Genomic DNA, 21,507 nt, shown 5'->3' with positions numbered 1-21,507 from the left:
CTTTCCCAGTCTGCATTTGTAAGCTTTTGTGGATTATCCACTACCCTGTATGGAACTGTGAGACCACCCTCTTTTCGACGTTGTAGAAGGACCTCGTTTTCTCGTTTACTGCCTTGTGCACGTTTCTCTTCGTTACTAAGGTACTTCAGATCTTGAAGTATGTCTTTTGCGTTGTACATTGTGATCAGTGATGTATTTGCACTTGGAATGATAATGATAGGAGTTCTACTGGGTCGTTTGTTCTGCGCTGCTTGCTGTGGAGTGAGCTTGGCTGCAGAAGTGGGTAGGAGACCAGAGTTTGGAGTAGTGGAAGGATTGCTTGCTGGTTTTCTAACTGCTGGATTCGTGCCTTCTGTCACAGACTTCAGAGTCATGCCATGATAAGTACCCATTGTGTCAATTTTAAATCCTTCTGTTTCCTCCTTTTGCCTAATAAATCTTTCCTGATCATACCGATTGTACACAGCTGGCTGTGGCAATGGCCGCATGGGTGTGGAGCGTGGGGTGACCATTGGTGTGGGTGCAGCAGGACCTTTCTGTCTGCCCTCTTCACGAGCTTTAATACTTTGAAGTATTGCAAATATATTCTTGGCAAAAATCTTGCCACTGCTCTGCAAAATAGTTGCACGTGTTCTCCACTGCCTTTCCCTGGAAACTATGTCCTTGGTATCATCCACATCCATCAATATAACACGTAAATCAGACCCCATTCCAATGTCATCATTCTCTTTAATGGTGGTACGCTTTTTAGCCAAACGTTTGGCCTTGATAGCTGCAATCTTTTCAACAGACATGGCTTCAGACAGGGATTTGATGTTATCCACTGTAACAGAAGCTTCCTTGGGAGCATCCAATCTGGCTGCAAGCTGCTCCTTGACTTTTTGAACATGAGTCTCCTCAAAACGAGGTTTCTTGGAGGATCCGCTATCCAATCCATCTTCAGCTGTCCTTTTTACCTGAGTGGGGATCTCTAGGGGAGCAGATTTGTCTATGGCGGCTGATGTAGCTGTTTCTCCATTGAGATAGGCCAATAAGTCTTTTCTGTCTGGTCGACGTACAACTGGAATATTTTCTGCTGCAGCCTGTCGTACGTACACAGGATGTGTGAGCTGCACATGTTTGAGTAAAAATAGGAGACACTCGAGAGTATAGTATTCTTTTGGTGTTCCTTCTTTACCAGACCTAGAATCAGTAAACACTCCTTTTAACCTCAACCACTAAACAAAAATTATAAGGCAAGGAGTTCGTCAAGGAACGTTCATAGAAACAAAAAGAAAAAGAAAAAAAAAGAGTGTCACGATAAGGGTGTTTTATTTTTATTGGCGTAACCGCAACATAGGAGACATTTATACAATAAGTGAGGTTAGAAATTGTCATTCTTTCTGATACGCAAAGTTCAAGGTTCCTACAAATGACCCATGAGCTCCTGGAAATGCTGGCAATTTTTTCACGAACTGTTTATCGTTTCATTGGTGGTAGGGAGATCACGCAGAAAATTGTCTAATGGTGGAATCCGTTCCAGGTTACAGCTGCCGGGACTAATTTTCATTCTGTTTGATGAGTACTCACCCGTAAGTTAAATAATTCGTTTTCACATTTTTCGGCCAGGAAAACTCCCCAAATATAATTTGATTTTCACGCTCGATTATCTCCTTTTTGTTAACATTGTATTGCCGTAGCAAGCTCAACGGGTCCGCCATGATTACAAACTATTACCCCACCTTCGGGAGATTCAGTAAACCAAAAAATAAATTACCATACACACACTGCACATCGTTCTTACACGTCAATTTTCCAGATATTATTTCGAAGCTTCATTCAGAAAACCTTGTACGAATTTTAATATTGAGTCTCATTCGTGGTTTCCCCCGTTAATAAATTCGTGAAAAATATTTCTGATATTATCGTCACCCGTTTTACGTATTGGAAAATATTTTCATCGAGTGGTTCGAGTCGGATCGTTTTCAGGCCGCTCTGTTTGTCATCGTAGGTTTATTTACGTTTGGACTAACGATCAGAGATCAGCTGTTGTGTCAAACAGTTCCCAGAACCTTTATATTGGCAAAGACCTTCGATCGAATTCGTACGCTGTACTCTCGACTAACATTCACTTGTCGTAAACATGGATGCAGATTGCAGAAGAACGATGAGCTTCCCAGAGAAACAGGATAATATAACGAAGGAAGAATGGATGGCCAAGCTGGAGAAGAACTACACGCAACGCGCCTCAATGAACGATTTAATTATGAATTATTTGGTCACAGGTTAGTTTATTGTTTTCGAACGAAGTATACATACGATATGAACTATCGATCGATTCTTTCATTCAGAAGGATTCAAGGAAGCTGCGGAGAAGTTTCAACAGGAATCTGGAGTGGAGCCTACAGTGGATTTAAGTTCTCTGGATAATAGGATTCGCATCAGAGAAGCTATTCAAAATGGAAATATTCAGAAGGCGACGGAACTCGTGAACCAGCTGCATCCAGAATTGTTGGATAACGACAGACATCTGTATTTTCGTCTGCAGCAGCTGCATTTGATCGAGTTAATTCGTACAGGAAAAGTGGAAGAAGCTTTACAGTTTGCTCAAGATAGGTTGAGTGAAGCTGGAGAGTCAAACAACAACATATTGTGTGAATTGGAGCGTACTTTAGCTCTGCTGGCTTTTGATGAGCCTCACAAAAGTCCTTACAGTGATCTGCTTCATCCAACTCACAGACAAAAGGTACTAGGCATTTAATATTGTTTATAAGGTTTAAATTTTTATTTTTATTTTTAATAGATTACAAAAATAACTTTGTTCATGGATTTAATACACTTGGTCTTTTGGATTTACAACTAATTATATGAGTCACAAATGTTTTTTCATGAAACTATAGATAGCAAGTGATTTGAATGCTGCCATATTGAAGATGGAGTACAAAGAATCAACTAGCCCACGTTTAAATAACTTGCTCAAGATGATACTTTGGGCACAGGATGAGTTAGATAAGAAGAAAGTGAAATATCCCAAAATGACTGACTTAGGTAATGCCACGATTGAAAGTCCAAAGTAATCTTGATGAGGCAAAGTACAGCACAATGTGAATTTATTTATTAGCAAGAAAAGAAAAGATCTTGCGTCTGTATTATATTAGTGATTAACACACGAACAGGACATAGAAAAATGGAATAGATTTGACATCCATTTAAAATAGTTAATAATTATTTTCTATAAGAAATGCGTGTAAAATTTCGATTATGTATTTAAATGCAAATTAAGAGAAAGAGAGCTAGAGTGAGAGGGTGATGGAGGGGGAGGGGGGAGAGAGAGAGAGAAGAATGCACTGATTAATAACAGCTTCGTGATTTTTAACATTGCAGACAGAGTCATTGTACAAGTTCGTTACCAGCTTGTAAAAAATTTACTGATATTTTTAAAATAACACGCGTACACAAGAAACGGACCACCTTAATATCTGTGCAATATATACGCGACACGAGGTCGTTGAGGTAATTTTAACGCCACTTAATCATAAGCTACATTACATTACAGTAGGAAACATTTAACAACGTCGATGGTGTAGTGGTTAGTTTAACGTAGAGAGGAGTACTAATAAGAAGTAATATAGTTTAAACATAATGTCGCGTGATAATTATTTGATGTTTATAAAGATTTATATTTCATACTATCGATGTAGGAAGAAGTGTATAAGAAAAGATTTTAGAATCTTCAAATATTCCTCTCTCGGATTATTCATGTTTATATTGTATTCGATTTTTATAAAAACGTAAACGAGATCACATATTAAATGATATTTGTCATTAAGGAAACATGTATAATTTACTTTATCAAAGGCTACCATCCGAACATGTATTCCATCGCTTTAGAGACTAGACCTGTTGATTTTTGTGGTACATTCTCGGGCGATCTCACTGACTGAGGGCTGAGATTTTGATTGTAACCAGCTGCCAAAGGTCTTGCTTTTTGTATTTTAATCGGAGTACGCGGTGTATTATACTCAGACGATTGATTTATTCGTCCTAGATTGGAGAAGCACTTTACGCTTCCGTTTATTCTCGCACGATTTTCTTTGTCGGATCCTAATATAACACCTTCATCGGTACAAGGAACAACTCCGATCATAATGGATCCGGACACTATGTTTCCATTACACGCAAGAGCTCTTTGAGCCTCTTGTTCTGAAGCACATTTCAAATGTATCCAATTACTCTGAGAGTGTGGTGCAGGATGTTTGTCTACTATGCGAACTCTACTTGAGATGTGAGCTAAAACGGTATTTGTATCGCTAGGGGGGAAGCCAAAAACGGTCACCCATTGCAGAAGACCCTGGGATTCATTCGCATTAGGATTCAATGGGTTTTCCGTAAATATAGAACTGTTCATTGTGTTCATTAAGAACCTAGATTGATTGCATGACGTGCTTTGATTAGCAGCTGATACATAAGGTGATACAGCCTGAGAAGTTTCTAAACTATCAAATAATCCTTTGGTTGGAGGTCCACCAGTGTGACTTTCTGTAACTATTTGTGGTGTATTGGGAGTACTGGCACCACCAAATACTGCTTTCTGTCGACTAGTACGATAGTCTGGGGTACTATATGAAAAAAGTGGAGAAGTGACACCAAAGTTTCCAACGTGTAATTGCTTTGGAGTATCTTGAAGATTAGTTAGATTCACTTTAGCTGGCTAGAATATTGGAAAGATAATTATTTAATGTATTGCATTATAATACAATCAAATTTAATAGTAGATTTTACATACCGCTGTAGCATCACCTAAAAGGTAGTTTGGAAGGTATGCAGAGGTTCTTGGAGCTCCAGGACTTAGCACAGGACTTCCAACAGGTGATCCCAATGTCATAGGTTCCATCTAAATGAAAAAAAGAATTGTTAAACACTTATTCATTATTAAATTTCTGTATGGTACATCACAGTTTAATAAAATCTACATATCTATAATGATAGTAAGGTATTAGTAGACAAAATTATTAAAAGTTTTATAGTTATTGTTTTATTGAGTGTGTAATGTTTTGTTAGTGTTTGTATATTTAAAATATTAAAGGGTTCGTAAAGTTATCTCTGGCGCATTGAGGTTATACATACGGAATTTCGAAATGCGTGCACGTAATGAATAAATTACGAAAATTAAGTGCGTATTTCTTGCTACGTACTATTTTTACTTAAAAAATTCTACAGTTTTCTTTCTAATCCACTGTATAAATACTTAATTATTCACAGCCGTTCAGACGTTTAACAGATATTTAAATAACGAGTAATACTTGACTTTCGTTGTTAGATGTCACCCTGATCGTACAAACGAATGATTATCATAAAAATATAATTTATATTTTTATTTTCCTAAATTTTAAAATATTCGTTATTAATTAGGAATTGTTAAATTTCATAATATATATGCAACAATGGTACGATAATATATATTTTACTTTAGCTTTCTTTTCGGTATAAGATGCTTAATAATGAAGGGGAAGGGGAGATCACGTGTTATGATGACGTCGACAGTTTAAGTTTGAAAACGCGTAGTAAAGACATTCTACGGTATCGCTCTGGTTAAAAAAAAAAAAAAAAAAAAGAGCAGTATCGTCCAACAATTATGACATGAATTTTAAATGCATTAATCAGTGTTGATACTTGGTAATCAAAGTGAGGTGTTGAATACATTGGACGCCATGTGTTAAGGCTCCTTCACAGTATTTCTACACAAAAAATTCTACGACTTTGGATGAATTAACTCTTTTTTTATGCAAACTTTTAAGGTGTCGTGTATTTAGAAAGGAAGACAAAGAGACGAATGGTATTATAATAGTGAATTTTAATAACGATGAAAATTATGTACATATTTACAAGTTCGTTAAACGCTTAGATGATACGACAAGTATCTTTGATATTTACGCTAGTACGTAAGAAACACATATTTGTTTTTAGCTTAAGTACCAAATGTTACGATGTTGCGTATGTGATACTGTTTTCGTTTTCCTCTCTTTTGTGTTCGATTCGAAAACATTCTCGTCGAAATTTACTAACAAAAAAAGAAGGAAACTATTCGTATAGAACATATATGTACATATATTCGTAGCAACTTTCGAATTTTGTGCGCCAAATGGCAGAATTATCGATCTAGGAATAACAGCACACAAACGATTAATTAATAGAATTCCAGCAATAAACAACAATAAATATCGTTAACAATCTTCTATTAATAACCTTTCTTGTGAAATCGCGTCTAATAGGAAGACAACTATAACGTATAAGTTTCATAACCTTCAAGTACTATTGGAACAACGTTTACATTGTTTAAAAAGGAAGTTATAGGATCTTATATTTCTTGAAATTTTTGTTGCCTGGCAATTTCACAAGCAAGATGCACGTTTAGAACGAAATGAATGTGCTATTCGTATTCCACAGGGGCGATTCATTGATTCTCGTGTTAGGAGAATGAAAATTTTCACACAAATATGCACGGAACACGTGAAAGCGAAGACATTTTTCGTTAAAACATCCACACAACACACTATTAATTATAAATTCCCGCTTTAAAACATTTCTCTGTATCGCTTTCGTGCAGTGCTGCGTGTATTTTTTCATCGCGGTCTTCAATTCCTTGTATTTGAACTGGCGTATAGTATGCGCGGAAAAATTAGACACATGACAGGGTTGCACGATCGTTGAATGTAAAGTCTAGATAAAAATATAGATTCCCGAAGTATCGTCGCAGTTGAGATTATGAGATGCACCGTTTAGGTCAATGCTGGATAGAACTTTAAACAACTTTAATTTCAAGTAACATTCAAATGTATTAAAAAGAATTTTGGGTGTTTTGGTATTTCTGTAAGTTACGTTTCTATTATTTAAAGTAGCACTGTCCAAAGTTGTCTCCTGAGAGACAGACACCGTCCCAACCATCGTCCTCTGTTACTATGGTAAGTACTTATAGGCGAAACGGTAATAAATACATACGTCGCGCGTGGCGTCTGCTAAGCTTTTTTGACTACAGAAACGCTAGCCTGTCATGGTCGCCTCCTTAGCAACGCGTAGTTTCCTTGACGACGAAAATACGCTACGCAAAAGAACAGTTCGAAGAGAGAGCAGGCGTGTAAGGAGTCTCAACGCTGGACAGCACTGACTTAAAGTACATTATGAAGAATTATTCCTGATAAGAACACAATTTATGGTAGTTGGAATAGGTTCATATGAAATTCAGTGAAAACAACCGTTACCCAGCATCGGTTCGTGAAGCTAGCTATGAGAAATTGTTCCTGATTGCTTTCCGTACTATTCATACAAAACAATAACAAGTTCCCGTGATGGATAAAAAGCTTTCCACAAGGAGCCCGTTCTTTAAAGAGTAAAAAAATGATATGCAGTAAAAATATAAAGACCCTTATAAAATCGTGGTAAAAATAATATGTATGTATATCAATGTATGGAAAGCAACGAGAACTCTCGTCATTCGCTATAAAGATCTTTGGACGATCTAACATATATTTATATGTATATATTTATATGCATATGGAGAGACGGATTTATGCTTCTTTTGGTTTTTGTTTGTTTCTTTTTTTCTTTTGTAATTTTCATTTTCTCTCTCTTTCTGTTAGTTCCATGGATATGTTTTAAATGAGACCTTTTCTCCACGCGAGAATACATTTAGAGCCTAGAACAGATTTTCGTTTATTTATCAGTAGCAGGTCCACAGGTGGAATCAGTGATATTTTATAAAACATTTATTAGCTTTTTCAAGGAAATTATAGGTAAATCAAATAGAATAAATTTGTGTATTCGTAGCATCTTTAAAGATTGAATTTGTGGTGGAAAAATTTTTTCAATGACAATAAATTTGTGTCAATTAAGGGGAAAAAAGAAAATTTAAAAGTTTGATGGACCTACCACTGCTTGTACGTGGACGACGATCATTTGAACGCCACCTTTATCATGTTTATCGATATGATATTTAATTACGATTACGCGGCTTAAAAATTAGTATTAGATACGATGGGAACGATTTCCTAACGTACTCGTTTTACACTCTTAGGAAGCAACGTGAAAAAAACTGTTGTTATTATCGCGCTAGAATCACCGCTGTGATCAGAATGATGATCATCCGGTTGAATATTGTTCTAGTCTGACTTCCTGAAATAGGAAATTATTACAATTAAATCACATTCATGCTGCTAACATGTTCTTTATTAGTTTTATTCAAAATATAAAAGTGAACATTTCTTAATTTTATTCTTCAAACAAAATTTGCAGTTTTTCTTTTGTAATATCAGAAGCTTTTCAATTGCCACTGAAGTCACATTTACAAATTGTATCGATAGCAGTTTCCTTCTTTAAAAGAATATTCTATTTGAATGGACATCACTTGCTTCTACAATTACTCAAGTTATTGCATTCAGTATCACGTCGATAGAAACTTCTCTTGTAAAATGTTTCACTTTGTAACTAGCCTAATTGGGCCTGATGTAAAATATTCTTTGTAGTTGAAAGCAATAACAATATGAAAACTTCCTTTTCTGACTCTATTGCTTGAATTGAACCAAGGATATCACGTATCGTTCCAGTGACACTTTTTCTTCTAATAAAATTTTGTACAACAATAAACAAGCGTTTTTGTCGCTACACGGTATTATTTTGCCTGATAAACGCTTTTAATCTTTCCGATTGGATACTTTTTGACCAGATTAACCGCTATTTGACTCTGAACCGTTGTCTCGTTTTTGATCGATGAATTATTTATCAGACCGATGAAGCGTTTAATAGCTGGTCAATTAATCCATAAGGTAATCGATTTTCTGATTTATTTGCATTTGAAAGTGCCCCCGCTCGATCCGTCGGCCTTTTCCCACCTTCGGTGAATTTCACATGATTTTTGTTTAAATATTCACCGCTGATCTGTGAAATCATAAACAGTGATCTGGTAGGTTCAACCGCGAAAAAGTTGCAATTTGCAAATGTTCTTTAGTAACATAGATTGCAATTGATATTTTAAAATTTCAAAAATCTGCTCATATACGCGATTTAAATTTCCCACCACTAAGGAAAGAATAGCCTTGGCGTTATGATTATAACCTCGTTCATTCATTGTACATATTTGTAATTCTACAAAAAATGTAATTAGAAGTTCAAGAATAAGAGAATATAGATTACAGAAAATATCAAATCGTTAGAAATTTAGAATGGGCCTTCATTGTGACGACGTAATCTTAAGTTACTAACATTAGTTTGTTGATTTTTGTGCGGGAAATTGTGAAATGTAGAGCAGTTATTAGTTGGCATGTTATTTTATTCGTTTTTGCTCCTTTATTCAACTTTTGCAAATAGTTTTTAATTATTAAAGGACAGAATATATTGAACCTTGTAAGAGTCAACTGAAAATACAAGAAAATTTCGAAAATTAATAATCTTGATAATTAATTTCCCACACCCACGTTGTTAGTGGTGGCATCTGATGATTTTCTGGGGAAGTTTTTTCTCTTTTGTTCGAAGTAATGATGGTAAAAGTTTACTTTACCATTGATTAAGTCGTTGCGAGTGTGGCTCTGCGCCCTGGTCTCGCGACTCTCCATTACCGGCGCTTTCAGGATCCTCTCGTCCCCCTCCACGCTCACCTTGTTGCTCTGCAGATAGACAGTCGCTATTGTTGCCAAGCATTTGAGCTTCATGTCGCCTCGTTTGAAGTGTTTGTTGGCGACACGGAACTCCAAGCCCAACACCGCGGTTTCCAGGCCCTTCTCATCCACGTCGGTAATGTGCGGTCCCTTCAGGTACTGGGTATCGGCCTGGAAAGCCGTTGAATTGTTTTCGTGACAATGGAGAACGGATAGTCATAGAGTCTGGGAAACAATCACGTGGCGTCTCTGTTTATTGTGGACGACTTGGTTTCGCCTGGGAACGCGCGATTAGAGCTCACTCTTTTCACATGCTGCCTTTTGTCAGTCCTTTGTCGCTCTCTCGATGGATTCTTTATCCATTGAAATTAACCTGTTTGCTGGGAAATACTTCTGAACGTAGTCATTTATTCATAAGATTAATTAAGCATACGTTAACGAGTTGAGTAAAAAGGTATAGCCAGCGGAACCGATGCAGTGGGGTCGTAAATTAAAACATTAAATGACAATACTCAGAGACGTATGTAATTTGTGCATTAAATTTACAAATTTTTGCTCATAATTTTTCATTAAAGTTATACGGTATTAATCCTTTGCACTCGAGTAATAGTTTGATAATTATAAATATAATTTGGCATGAAAAATTTATGATTAATTTTTTGCTTCGAGATTTTATCATTTATACATCAATTTATTTGCAAAATATTGGTTCTACCACAGACGAGGTACAGGATAGACCTAACATCTTATGGAACTTTTTGTTCGAGGTTTTGGGGCCGAAAAGACCCTTATCATTTTCGTGTCGCTACCAATGTTACCGATTCAGCATAGAATAAGATTAGAACATTAGTAGTGGTTGGAACTGGAATTAAACGTAACTGCGAAATTACAAATAAAAAAGTAACGTAATTGTTTATTAGTAGATGATTCGTCACATGCACGTGTTCTACTGCTGTCAAAAGATCGTGAACAGTTCTACCCAAGTAATTCAATATATGTATGTATCTTTTTATGCAAATTTAATAAGAGAGGATTTATTGTATCTGTCGATTTTACCATCTTTGATGGTTGGATTGTATGTAATTCCTAAACTTACCGCTTTACATCGTAGAGGGCATAACAAAAACTCTACTTTTTACACGATCGGTATTTCGAAACGTTGGACGCAAAAATACATTATGTTCAAGGTCTATCATATATCTCGTCTGTGATATCGTTATCTCGAATGACCAGCTGTTGATTGGTCAGTTTTCATTACGTTACGGACAGAGTGTCATTTAGTGGAATATTTTTATTGGCTACTTACCGGGTCGCCATTGATGAACCAAGTCAACAAGGCGGCCGGTTTTGAGGGTGCGGACGTGCAGTTCATGCAAACGACTTCTCCAACTTGGTATCGGGAACGGCCACCCGTTATTCGTGGCCCTTCATCGGGAAGAACTGAAACGATAGCAATTTTTTCTTCTTCTGTATTATTAGCAATCCAATCAGTGATTTCGAGGTTTATCAAAATTGTAGCAATAATTAGGTTATGTTAACCTTATCTCAATTAGGACGCCATTTTGCAAATTTATCGAATTAAATGATTTAACCCTTTGTGGACGGAAGACGTCGTGTCAAGATATTAATTTGCACGTACAATTTACAACTAAATTATATCGAAATTAGAATATCCTCAAATAAACGTGTTAATGACCACGCTAACTATTTTTATTGTTTAAAGATATATTAGTTTATTGGTTGCGTCCATAATTTTTTGTGAACATAGATATAGCTCCATTGTACTTAAAGGGTTAACGAAAACTTACCTACTACGGTCATGTCTGCATGATCAGACACGGTTTGGAAGGCTGGGGCCTCAGCAGACACTTCGCATCGGTACCTCCCTGTACTGGTCAGGTTCACGTTGTTCAACACCACAGACCTTTCCGTGGAATTGCGAATCTACAAAAAGAAAAAAAAAGAATTTATACCCATTGTCTCAAGAATGACTATAATTAATGTTCCTCTTGAGTGCACTCACGTTGACGTTCACACCGGGCACACGGAACGTCTGAACATCGGGTTCGTCTCTGGGAACGAAGCGATAAAATTCGTGGCCATCCTTGTACCATTTCACCGAATACAATACCTCTTTGTCTAGGTTGAAGTTGCACTGCATACGCACCGTTTCGTTCAGTAGTACGTGCTGAGGTATTTGCAGCGCTGTCATGCGTAGGGCCACGATACCTGAAAGTATAGCCATGGTATAGTCGGTGGAAGAAATATAACTAGGTTGCAAGATCGGTCAAAGTTTATATGTTTGAGCATGCAAATCGACAGAAACCTCACGAAATAAAGACCTGAAACTTCCGTCAGGGCCGCATGAGGTATGCCTTAGCTTTGATGCCTTTGCACTTTAAAAAATGTTGCATGGTATCCTGGGTTTCATAGCATAAAATCAGGATTGCTACTTAATACTTTCATCGATTATACTTCGCAATTTTTTCCCCAGACATAGTAAAATATATCTTCAGAAACTTTTTATTCGAAGTCGTAAGCTTGACATATCCTCAGTTTGGTTATCTGAGACGTTTGATTGTAATCAGAAAAAAATTTTCCACCCGATCACGTATAGTGGTGTTTATGGTAAATTTATAGAGGTTGTTCTCCCTATGGGTTAAGGTTAACAGTATCCTTCTACTCGTAAAAGTGTCTGCCCACCAAAATTTATAGAATCAATTCGATTTTCAGTCACCTTCAAAAATTCAATTCAATTTTCAAATCTTTAGTATCATGTCTAACCATAACTAGAGCTATTCAACTTAATACTGTCATCTATAGAGCGTATTCTGAATCTCCTGACGCCCCTAAAATCAGGTAACCCATATAGTCAACACTTACGAAAAACGTTCTTTAAAAGGATCTTGGAGGGGACACGAGATGCGGAAAACGTCGAAAAATGTTTGTAACTATTAGGTGATCCTCTTATGCGGTAAGCTTCTTAAAATTATCCCCGATCTAACGGAAAATACATCACGAAACTGAACAAATGCCTCCTCATCACGGAGTAACGGTAGTTAATCGAGCGCGTGCTCCCTTTTCCCATTTCCATCTCTCTATCCCAGTGGAGACAGAAGTTATTGGAAACGATACAGGAGGGGGATTGGAAGGACAATTAAATTGTATCGTCTCATCGACGACGTTGTTGGTGAATTTCCGTTTTGTCGACGGTTGGAAAAACAGCGATTTCCAGTCAGATATTCAAAGGATCGTGCGCTATTCCCCTTTTCCGCCACTCCTCTTCCCTTTTCCTCATGCACCACGTTTATTGCATAGATGCGAAATCGACAAATGCAGCATGCGTTAAGCTGCTAGCTTCCTTTTTATTATCTATTATCCTTATTGCCTTTCACTTATCCTCCCGCCACCTTCTTTTTCTTCATCAACCTATTATTTGCAACGCGGTTGACCCACAAAACGCTACTCAAACTGGGCGGCTGTAATTTTTCAAGTGACCTTAAGTAACTTCCACAATCGTTTCACGCATACACACTTAATTTTTTCATTAATACTGAAAGGTATTTTCTTCTTTTTTTTAAGTGTGTATTTCCTGTGTTTGTTTGATTATAGCTTTTTTTTTGAAGATTCCTATTTTACCGATACTAGTTCGCCCACTGGTAAGAGTACAGACGACGTGCAGGCGCAGACGAGGTGAAGAATAGACCTAACACTACAGACAAACAGTCCCATAAGATGTTAGGTCTATCTTGTACCTCGACTGTGGTTATAATCTTATTCTATGCTGAATCGGTAACGTTGGTAGTGACACGAAAATGGTAAGGGTCTTCTCGATCCCAAAGTCCCGAACAAAAAGTCCCATAAGATGTTGGTCCATCCTGTACGTCGTCTGTCCTATACATCGTCTGTATTTAAAAGTTCCTCGGCTTTTGAAATTACTCAGTCGGTAAAACGTTAACGAAATGTTCACGAACTACGCCGACCAGTCGCATCGTTTCGTGGCAGTGGCGGACGGATGGTGTCGCGACGCTGCTCGCACGTGCTCGTGACGGACACGGACACGGTCGATTTAATTAAAGGCAATCGGACGAGGGTTGGACGAAACTGTCAAGTGGGGTGGTTAATCAACGGCCAGATATATACTCAGATTATTTACCGGGTGTATTATCGGTCCAACGTTACACGCTTATGCTTCGAATTAAACGGTACACGATGGCTTATGGCGTTAATTTTCAGCTCGCATGCCCGACCGTATTTTTTCCAACCACGAATTATCGAATTGCCAGCGCTCTCTTTTGTCTTTTTCTGACTGTGATTTTTTCTCTTTCTCCTTTCTGTTTGCCTCTTTCAGTGTGTTCTCTCTCGCCTCTCGCTTTTCTCTCTATGAATCTCTCTCTCTTCCTCTCTGACTGTTTTTTTCTTTGCTCTTTGCGCGCGGGTGTGTATATGGTGTTTCAAAATACGAGTATGATGACTGATAGAGAGCATGGTGATTTCTGTAATTTGTCATGTGTTAATAATTGATGAGAAAAATTGTTCGATAGTTAGGTTAGGTTTTACGAGGGCCACGGAATTTTTTTTAAACAAGCTAAAACACGAAGTATAGAAGTTTGTAATTCTTTTAATGGAGCACTTTAAATATTGGGGTCGTGAGAATTGTTTTTTTTATGGATTACTTTGAGTTCCGACGTGATTAAAAATTTTTTTAGACAAGCTCTGTCACTCGTTTCGAGGCCATTAAAAATTTGTTTTAAGTGGAACACTGTGTGTGTTTGCTCTGTTAGTTATATAGGACATGAAATATAATCACAGATGACGTACAGGATAGACCTAACATCTTATGGAACTTTTTGTCCGGGGCTTTGGGACCAAGAATACCCTTACCATTTTCGTGTCGCTACCAACGTTACCGATTCAGCATAGAATAAGATTAGAACATTAGTAGTGGTTGGAACTGGAATTAAACGTAATTACGAAATTACAAATAAAAAAGTAACGTAATTGTTTATTAGTAGATGATTCGTCACATGCACGTGTTCTACTGCTGTCAAAAGATCGTGAACAGTTCTACTCACGCAATTCAATATATGTATGTATCTTTTTATGCAAATTTAATAAGAGAGGATTTATTGTATCTGTCGATTTTACCATCTTTGATGGTTGGATTGTATGTAATTCCTTAACTCCTGTCCATCCTGTACGTCGCCTGTGCCTGCATCTCATCTGTTATATAACAAACACTATTATCTGCCTGTCCCTAAACTGTTTGTAAAATCATAGATGGCGTCACCATCTAACTTAATCCAGATATCATGGAAATTTTGTTGCCATATTATTCTGCGCACAGAAAAAATTTTTGTTCACTGCCCTTTCAATTTTCTATTCTGAATTATATTCTGGTTTCTTAATACGAATATCAAAATTATATCATCATACTAGTTATTACACTCATAGTAAGATGCAGAAAATCATTTTGCATCTAACGTCATTCATTCTTAATTCCATTAAAAAATTTTACAACTATCCTTGAAAAAAAAAAATTCCATATTCAATGAACAAATTTTTACATCAGGTAATCAAAAAAGTTTCAGAGGATTTACCATTTATATAATGAAGAAAAAATCGAAATAAATTTTTTTGGTAATATAATACCAATTCCCAAGTTCATAATTACCATCCCTTTCGCCTGAAAATTATTCACCATTTTGAAAAACGCAATCAGACCATTCACAGACAAAGTTCAGCCTGCGTTCTGCTCTCACTGGCAGAATTTGAAAGTCGGAAAGCAGTACAACAACGGGGTGGGGTGTGGGGAGGTGTGGTGAGAGTAGGGTAGGGAGGAATGAATGAACGAGAGCGTCGAGTTGCAAGGGATGATCGAGACTTTATTGTTTTATTTAAACTGAGTCCGAAAGCACACCGGCGACGGTGTAGGAGGTTTATTGGAAATTTAGCCAATTAGTGTGCTCGAATTAACGACTTGTCGTAATATGCTTTCTCGCGGGGGCTGGTTATATACATTGGCGTCTTTTAAACTGAACGTGACATCACAAATCGCTTTACGCGTCCGAATATCTATATATGTACTTGTTTCTTGATTGGGAATGGTCCTTGAAGCGATTAGGCGAAGTGGTCGCGTGACGCTGGGAAAAAGTTATCGGCCGGGGATCGTTTGTCGCTGGGCGGCTTATCGTTCTGTGCGAACGTGCCTTGAATGCGTTGACCTACACGAGACACTACGAACTGATTATTTTTTTATCTTCCCCTCTTTTTTTTTTATTTTGGTTACAATGTGAAGGAATTGTTTTCTTTTTATTTTTTGAGGTTATTTTCCGTGTCTGCTGTTAGACTCCTTCTTCTTTTAGGTTAAGTGAAATTTAATTTAGCTCTATTAAAGTTGGAATTTTCACTTGAGTTGGATGTAGGTTAGGTTTGATATTTTTGTTAGGTTTTCATGGCTCCTCTCAATGTGTATTGTGGGATTCCTTTTTTAAGTTCAGTTAAATTTAATTAAAGCCAAATCTGGCTCACTTGATAGTTAAATTTGAGTTTGAATCACGTCCAGATTAAAGTCAATATTCTTTTATAATTTTATAACAATTCAAATTTAATTTAGATTAGGTTCAATGTTTGTCAATTTAACGAAGACCTACCTGAAACCTCGTTTACCTTACTACTCTAAACTAACCTAACCTAACCTTAGATTTGAATCTAAGTTTAGCTCTACTGGTTAGGTTTAATATTTCCCATGAAATTCATTGTGACTAAATTGGAACCTAACCAGGACCAAATTCATTTCAGTTTAAATCTAACTTTAAGTTTGAACCTATCTTAGTTGCCATATTTTCCATCAAATATAACTTGAACCTAACTTAACTTCCCTCGAATTTATACAAATTCTTTTTAAATCAGTCGGAACACAAATGTAATCTAACTTTTCTCGAATTTAAACAAAAAATCTTTTTTAAATCGATAGAAAGACAAAATTAACCTAACTTTTCTCGAACATGATTTTGGATTCAGTTTGTGTTAAGTATTCTCTACAGAAAATTCTTCAAAATTTCATCAGAATTTTATTTACCCTGACTCGAATTTAAGTTAAAATTTAAGTTAGGTTAAAAATAGTGTCGATTCCTTCTAATACCGATTTCCGTGGTAACTTTTATTCACAGCCGGAATTTAACCACTTTTACGCTTATCCTCGAGGACTTCCGCGGCCCGGTAATCCTATTTCTATCCTCGACAAAGCGGATCCTATCTAAATGTCTGTTGGTTACCGTATTACCGCCATTCTCTCACGGAAGCTTGCACTATCGCCACCGAAGGAAATTCTGGCCCCGCTCTTTCGAATGACACCCGTTGAATCAACCTGTTCACCGTTGTAAACCAACTTTAAATCCTCCCTTTCCCTCCAAAGTATTCCCAACTTTAAATATAACCTCAAAAGAACCGGGAGAAAAATTTAATTAATTCAAACATAACCTAAAAGTCCCACAACTGTTCAAATAACTTATATAAAAAATCTGGACGTCCAATTCAATTCCTAAAAAAAGAAAATAACCTTGAAATCTCATGTAGTCCCACAAAAATTAACATCTTACGAGACACTTAATTTTTGCAATTTTTAAGGTCCATCTCGTATCAAGCAATAATTTTCAACAACATCCCACAAGTCATCTGATTTGAGGTTAGAAATCGATGATTGTTCACGTCACACTATTGTCTCCCCATTTCCACGTGGACCAACATCAGTCAGATATTTTAAGGATATTGAAATTACACGAATTGCACACGCCAGATACGACGATCGATGAGGCTGTGGCCACCTATGTGCCTTAGACTCGTTCAAATATCCAAACAACTTTCTACACCCAGTTCACCCTATATTAAAACATCCTATACCCCTAACCAATAATCGTTATCTTATTTAGCTTGTCATTAAAAGAAACAAAAAATGAGAAAACTCTCCAAAACTTCAAACACCGAGTACCCGTTAAACATTAATAGAGGCCTACCTGAGTGCATTAGGAACGCGGAGAGAGCCATAAACCTGGACACCAGGGTCCCAGGATTCATCGAAAGTGGCATCCTCGGTGTGGCGGCCGTGGACCGATCGAGGAGCCCGTCACTGACCACCAGACATCGTTCTGGTGCTCCACGGTTAGCACTGTTCACGCACACGATGTTGGGAAGGAGATCGATTTGTGTTCCAGTATCTATATCGGTTGAGTTAGCTGTCTCGTCGAAATCACAGAGTCAGAAATGTGTTTCTCTTGAAACGGAATTGAGGGACCTCGAACGTGACGAGAAGTACGAGGTTTCGCGAGGTGGACGGTCAGCAGGTGTTGTGGTGGTACATTATTTTCCACGTTACGCGCGGACTAATTGAAAATCTATAGGAGATCGGTGTGGTGGTAGTAGATACTGCGGCATCGGGCCGCACACCAGCACCTCGCGTTTCACGCTGGTGTGTCGCTGCTTGGCTGCTGCTGCTACCACTGATGCTCTTGTTCGTGGTGGTGGTGGTGGTGGTGCACCTCGCCGCTGCTAGCGACACGGTCAGCTCACACTGGTGGGGGCAAGGCTGGGTTGGTTGATGGGGGTAGGGTGGAGGAGCGGCCAGGGAGCAATGGCGGGAACAAGGGCGACGTTACTCGGAGGAGAAATGCGAGTGAGGGAGACAGAGAGTGTATGAGTCGGTTCCAGCGCGCCTGCGCGATGCAACCAGTCGATGATCGCTGCAAAGCCGCTCCGTCTCGCTCTGTCGCTGCGCGAAGGCAGGCCGCGTTGCGTGTGTGCAGGCGCTAACGAAATTGGGGGGAAATACGCTACGCTCCGGGCGACCCGCTCCCGGCAGCGAGTCTCTTCCGCCGAGAATTATGCGGATTTTTGATTGTTTCCCCTCTTGGTAGCTTCTTTCTTTCGATGCATGCTTGGCCCCCTCCTCCCCCCGCATAGAGGGTTGCTATGGAATTGATTGGTAGGGATTGGAGGGTTTATGGTGTGTCATGGTGTCGAGCAATCTTTTTTGTGGGACGATATTTTCGAAGGGAAAGTGGAATCTGGAAGGTTGGGGATTTTTCGAGCATCTTTAGATGGGAAATAGGTTCTTTTGTGGGGGCTGCGCGGGAGGAGGAAGAGAGAGGTTTTTAATTTGTCGAAAGAGATGATTTTGAATATTTTATTCTTGGGTTTAAAAATTTTTTAGACACTCGGTAGGAAGAATGAAAGGAATTATTTGTACCTAGTTAGGATTTTAGGTTGTAAAATGGTCTGAGATTTTTTTTCTTAAAGTCAAACGAGGAATTGTGACAGCAGTCTATGAGTATACATATAAGCAAGATTAGAGAATTTTTGAAGTATCTAGTAGATGGGAAATAATTTTCTCAACATTCTTGGAAGAAGTTATGTGCGATTGGAAAAAAGAAATTTCTTTCTGTAGAAAGATGTCATTTGGAATATGGAAACACCTTGTAGAATGAATGGAAGTAATTTTTGGAATCATCTTGAAATTTTAATTTCCCCAATGTCGTGAGATGAGACATTTTAGAAACAGTTTGTGTATGTATGAATTTTGTGGCACCAAAATAGTGGAACCCGACTTGCTCTATGTAATTTTAATGAAAGAAAAGATTAAGGAATACAGCGGTCCAGGTTGCAGGAGACTGTCATGTAGGCGGAATATGGACAGTGATTTGGTATAAATAATCTACTGCAGCTAATTTGCCTGGTAGAGTACCGGCATGATTACGGTAAGATGATTCCCTATCTGTCTGACTACACACGGACCCATTCTACTTACGCACTTGGCATGTTTCAGGCTCTATTTCGTCCGCAACGAAACTTATCAGCAAGTTGAATTTAAACATTGAATATTTCCAATTTGATTAGCCGAATTCAAATGGTGCTTACTTTAATGGCATTGGTTGAGTTTCAATTTTTCAATATTTTCAATTTCATTGGTTTACCTAAAATTCGAATATTTCGAATTGATTGACTGAATTCAAATTCTGCTTAGCACATCCGATTATGATGCGGAATGAGAATACAAATAATGACAGTAATTAGTATAGGAATAAAACAGCATTCTTTATTTCAAACAATACAGTAGAGCGTCAGTTGTCTGAACCAATTGGGACTGGGGTGGTTCGGAAAATCGAATTGTTCGGATAATCAAACAGTTCACTTAATGAAACATATGCATGTAGGTACTTACCCAGTTTATAACTAATAGGAATGAAGCCTAAAATTTCTTATTGATGAAAATATTAAAAAAAAATGCTTTGAAGTAACAATATACATTTATTAAGAAAGTTTATTTTTTACAGTACATAATCTTTAATTTTTTTTTAACCATGGAATACAGTCATACCCCTCGAATCGATGGTTCGGATAACTGACGCTCTACTGTACTTATAATCCACAGTTTACTTTTGTTATTTTCGACAATATATTTGAACTACGTAATCTACTAAACGCAGAAATGCTGCGTTTTTCACTAAAATCGGAAATGATAACATTTTCAAAATAATCAATTTCAAAAACGTTTTGAAATTAACGTGCTCATATTAAATTCGACATTCTAGTTATAGTTAAAAATCGGAATATAATCAATTTTCATAAAAGTTAACTTAAAAACGTTTATACCAGTGATATTAGATCCTCCATTTTGAACTTTGCATCTTCGAAAACATAAGAATATTAATTTTTTTGATAATCCTACGAAATTATGAATTTTGGCCAGCTTTTCGAGAAATGGCACCAGTACGCTATATGGATCCTGTGATGGAGCACTGTTTGAACGTATAGTAGTGATCGCCCAGTCTAAGAATGAGAACTATGCTTCGAAGATAGGCGTGTGTTAAAAAAAGAAACCGATGGTACGAAATGCCCCACGAACGTAACAACACATGGCTACTTACGAGCCTGCACTCCCACCATTACCGCTGTTCCCCATTCCATTTGCGACTGTCGACGTCATTTACTCCGGCCGCTGCTCTCTGCTCTGCTCGGAGCAAAAAGGAGTGCTTTTTATTTCGGAGAGAGCCCCGATTTAAACTTTTTATAATTCATCTTGATTTTAAAAATCCGCTAAATTTTTCGCCTCTAGACTTACATTTTAACGTAAACAGCGTCCGTAAAGACACCACTCTATACTGTAACCATGATTTTGTCTAGCTAATGGATTTATCGTTCAAACAAAAAATCTCCCGTTCGTTTATCTCTTCGAGTTTTTCAGAAAAAAATTCCCAAATTCGCCGGTTTTCCAAGTGGTTTTCCTATGGAATCGAACAACACGACCGTTCTCGTTTGATCCAGTCTTGTTTCTTCCTTTTCCAAAAGCCCGTGTAGCGACAAAGGGTGGCTTTGTTGTCCGCAAGAACGATCGAGTTCGTCGAAAACACGTCGCGTGCCGGCTGCACGCGATTAATGCGGTGTGAATTGTCTGCGCGTAACGCGGATCCGAGGGACGAGCGTATTTGATCAGCGTGAATGCAAGGAAGAATTAGGCGGAGCCAAGGAAGAACTTTATGGTGCTGAGAAGATGACGAGCGGGGTGTTTCGGGTCTGACTGGGTTAAAACTCCATGGAACCGCGTTTTCTCTCACAAATATCGAAGTGGAGAACACGTTGGCCGAATCGGATCATATAGCGTCGCGTGAAGGAAGAATTAAGCGGAGCGAGGACAAAAATATGTATTATTATATACGTGTATGTGTACGGCTAGTGTTAATCTTCCCCTACTCTTCACCGAATGTGAAATGCAGCGTGCCTGTAACGTGATCGGTACTTATCCAGGATTCGCTTCTGACATCCGTGCGGCAGCAGCAGTTTTCCGGATACGCTTAGCTGCGTTATTCACGGAACCGTTGGTCGAACT

General features: G+C 37.9%; 3 protein-coding genes across 3 annotated transcripts in view; 1 reads left to right on the top strand and 2 right to left on the bottom strand.

The window, feature by feature from the left end:
• LOC108573242 (parafibromin) overlaps positions 1-1,745 on the bottom strand; it is a 2,877-nt gene extending 1,132 nt beyond the window's left edge. Inside the window, exons 1-2 of the mRNA XM_017935634.1 lie at positions 1,570-1,745; positions 1-1,182 (exon numbers count right to left, since the gene is read on the bottom strand). The exon at positions 1-1,182 is cut by the window's left edge and continues 119 nt beyond it. Coding sequence (XP_017791123.1) covers positions 1-1,182; positions 1,570-1,700 — 1,313 coding nt within the window. The 5' untranslated portion in view covers positions 1,701-1,745. The remainder of the gene's footprint in view (positions 1,183-1,569) is intronic.
• A 37-nt stretch (positions 1,746-1,782) lies between these two features.
• Positions 1,783-3,617, top strand: LOC108573243 (glucose-induced degradation protein 8 homolog). Its single transcript, XM_017935635.1, has 4 exons — positions 1,783-1,830; positions 1,991-2,264; positions 2,331-2,725; positions 2,880-3,617. Exons 2-4 carry the CDS (start codon positions 2,123-2,125, stop codon positions 3,054-3,056), a joined length of 714 nt encoding a protein of 237 aa, XP_017791124.1. The 5' UTR covers positions 1,783-1,830; positions 1,991-2,122; the 3' UTR covers positions 3,057-3,617.
• A 221-nt stretch (positions 3,618-3,838) lies between these two features.
• On the bottom strand, positions 3,839-18,098 carry LOC108573222. The gene is made up of 7 exons (XM_017935611.1): positions 17,642-18,098; positions 11,650-11,855; positions 11,435-11,570; positions 10,933-11,066; positions 9,447-9,797; positions 4,766-4,873; positions 3,839-4,690 (listed from the first exon to the last, which is right to left on the bottom strand). Exons 1-7 carry the CDS (start codon positions 17,712-17,714, stop codon positions 3,839-3,841), a joined length of 1,860 nt encoding a protein of 619 aa, XP_017791100.1. The 5' UTR covers positions 17,715-18,098.
• Between the last annotated feature and the right edge of the window lie 3,409 nt (positions 18,099-21,507).

The sequence above is a fragment of the Habropoda laboriosa genome, unplaced genomic scaffold (assembly GCF_001263275.1).
Source record: "Habropoda laboriosa isolate 0110345459 unplaced genomic scaffold, ASM126327v1 scaffold134, whole genome shotgun sequence".
NCBI classification, from domain to species: Eukaryota; Metazoa; Arthropoda; class Insecta; order Hymenoptera; family Apidae; genus Habropoda; species Habropoda laboriosa.
The sequence above is the reverse complement of the archived record's forward strand: the minus strand, read 5'-3'. Positions and strand labels throughout refer to the sequence as shown.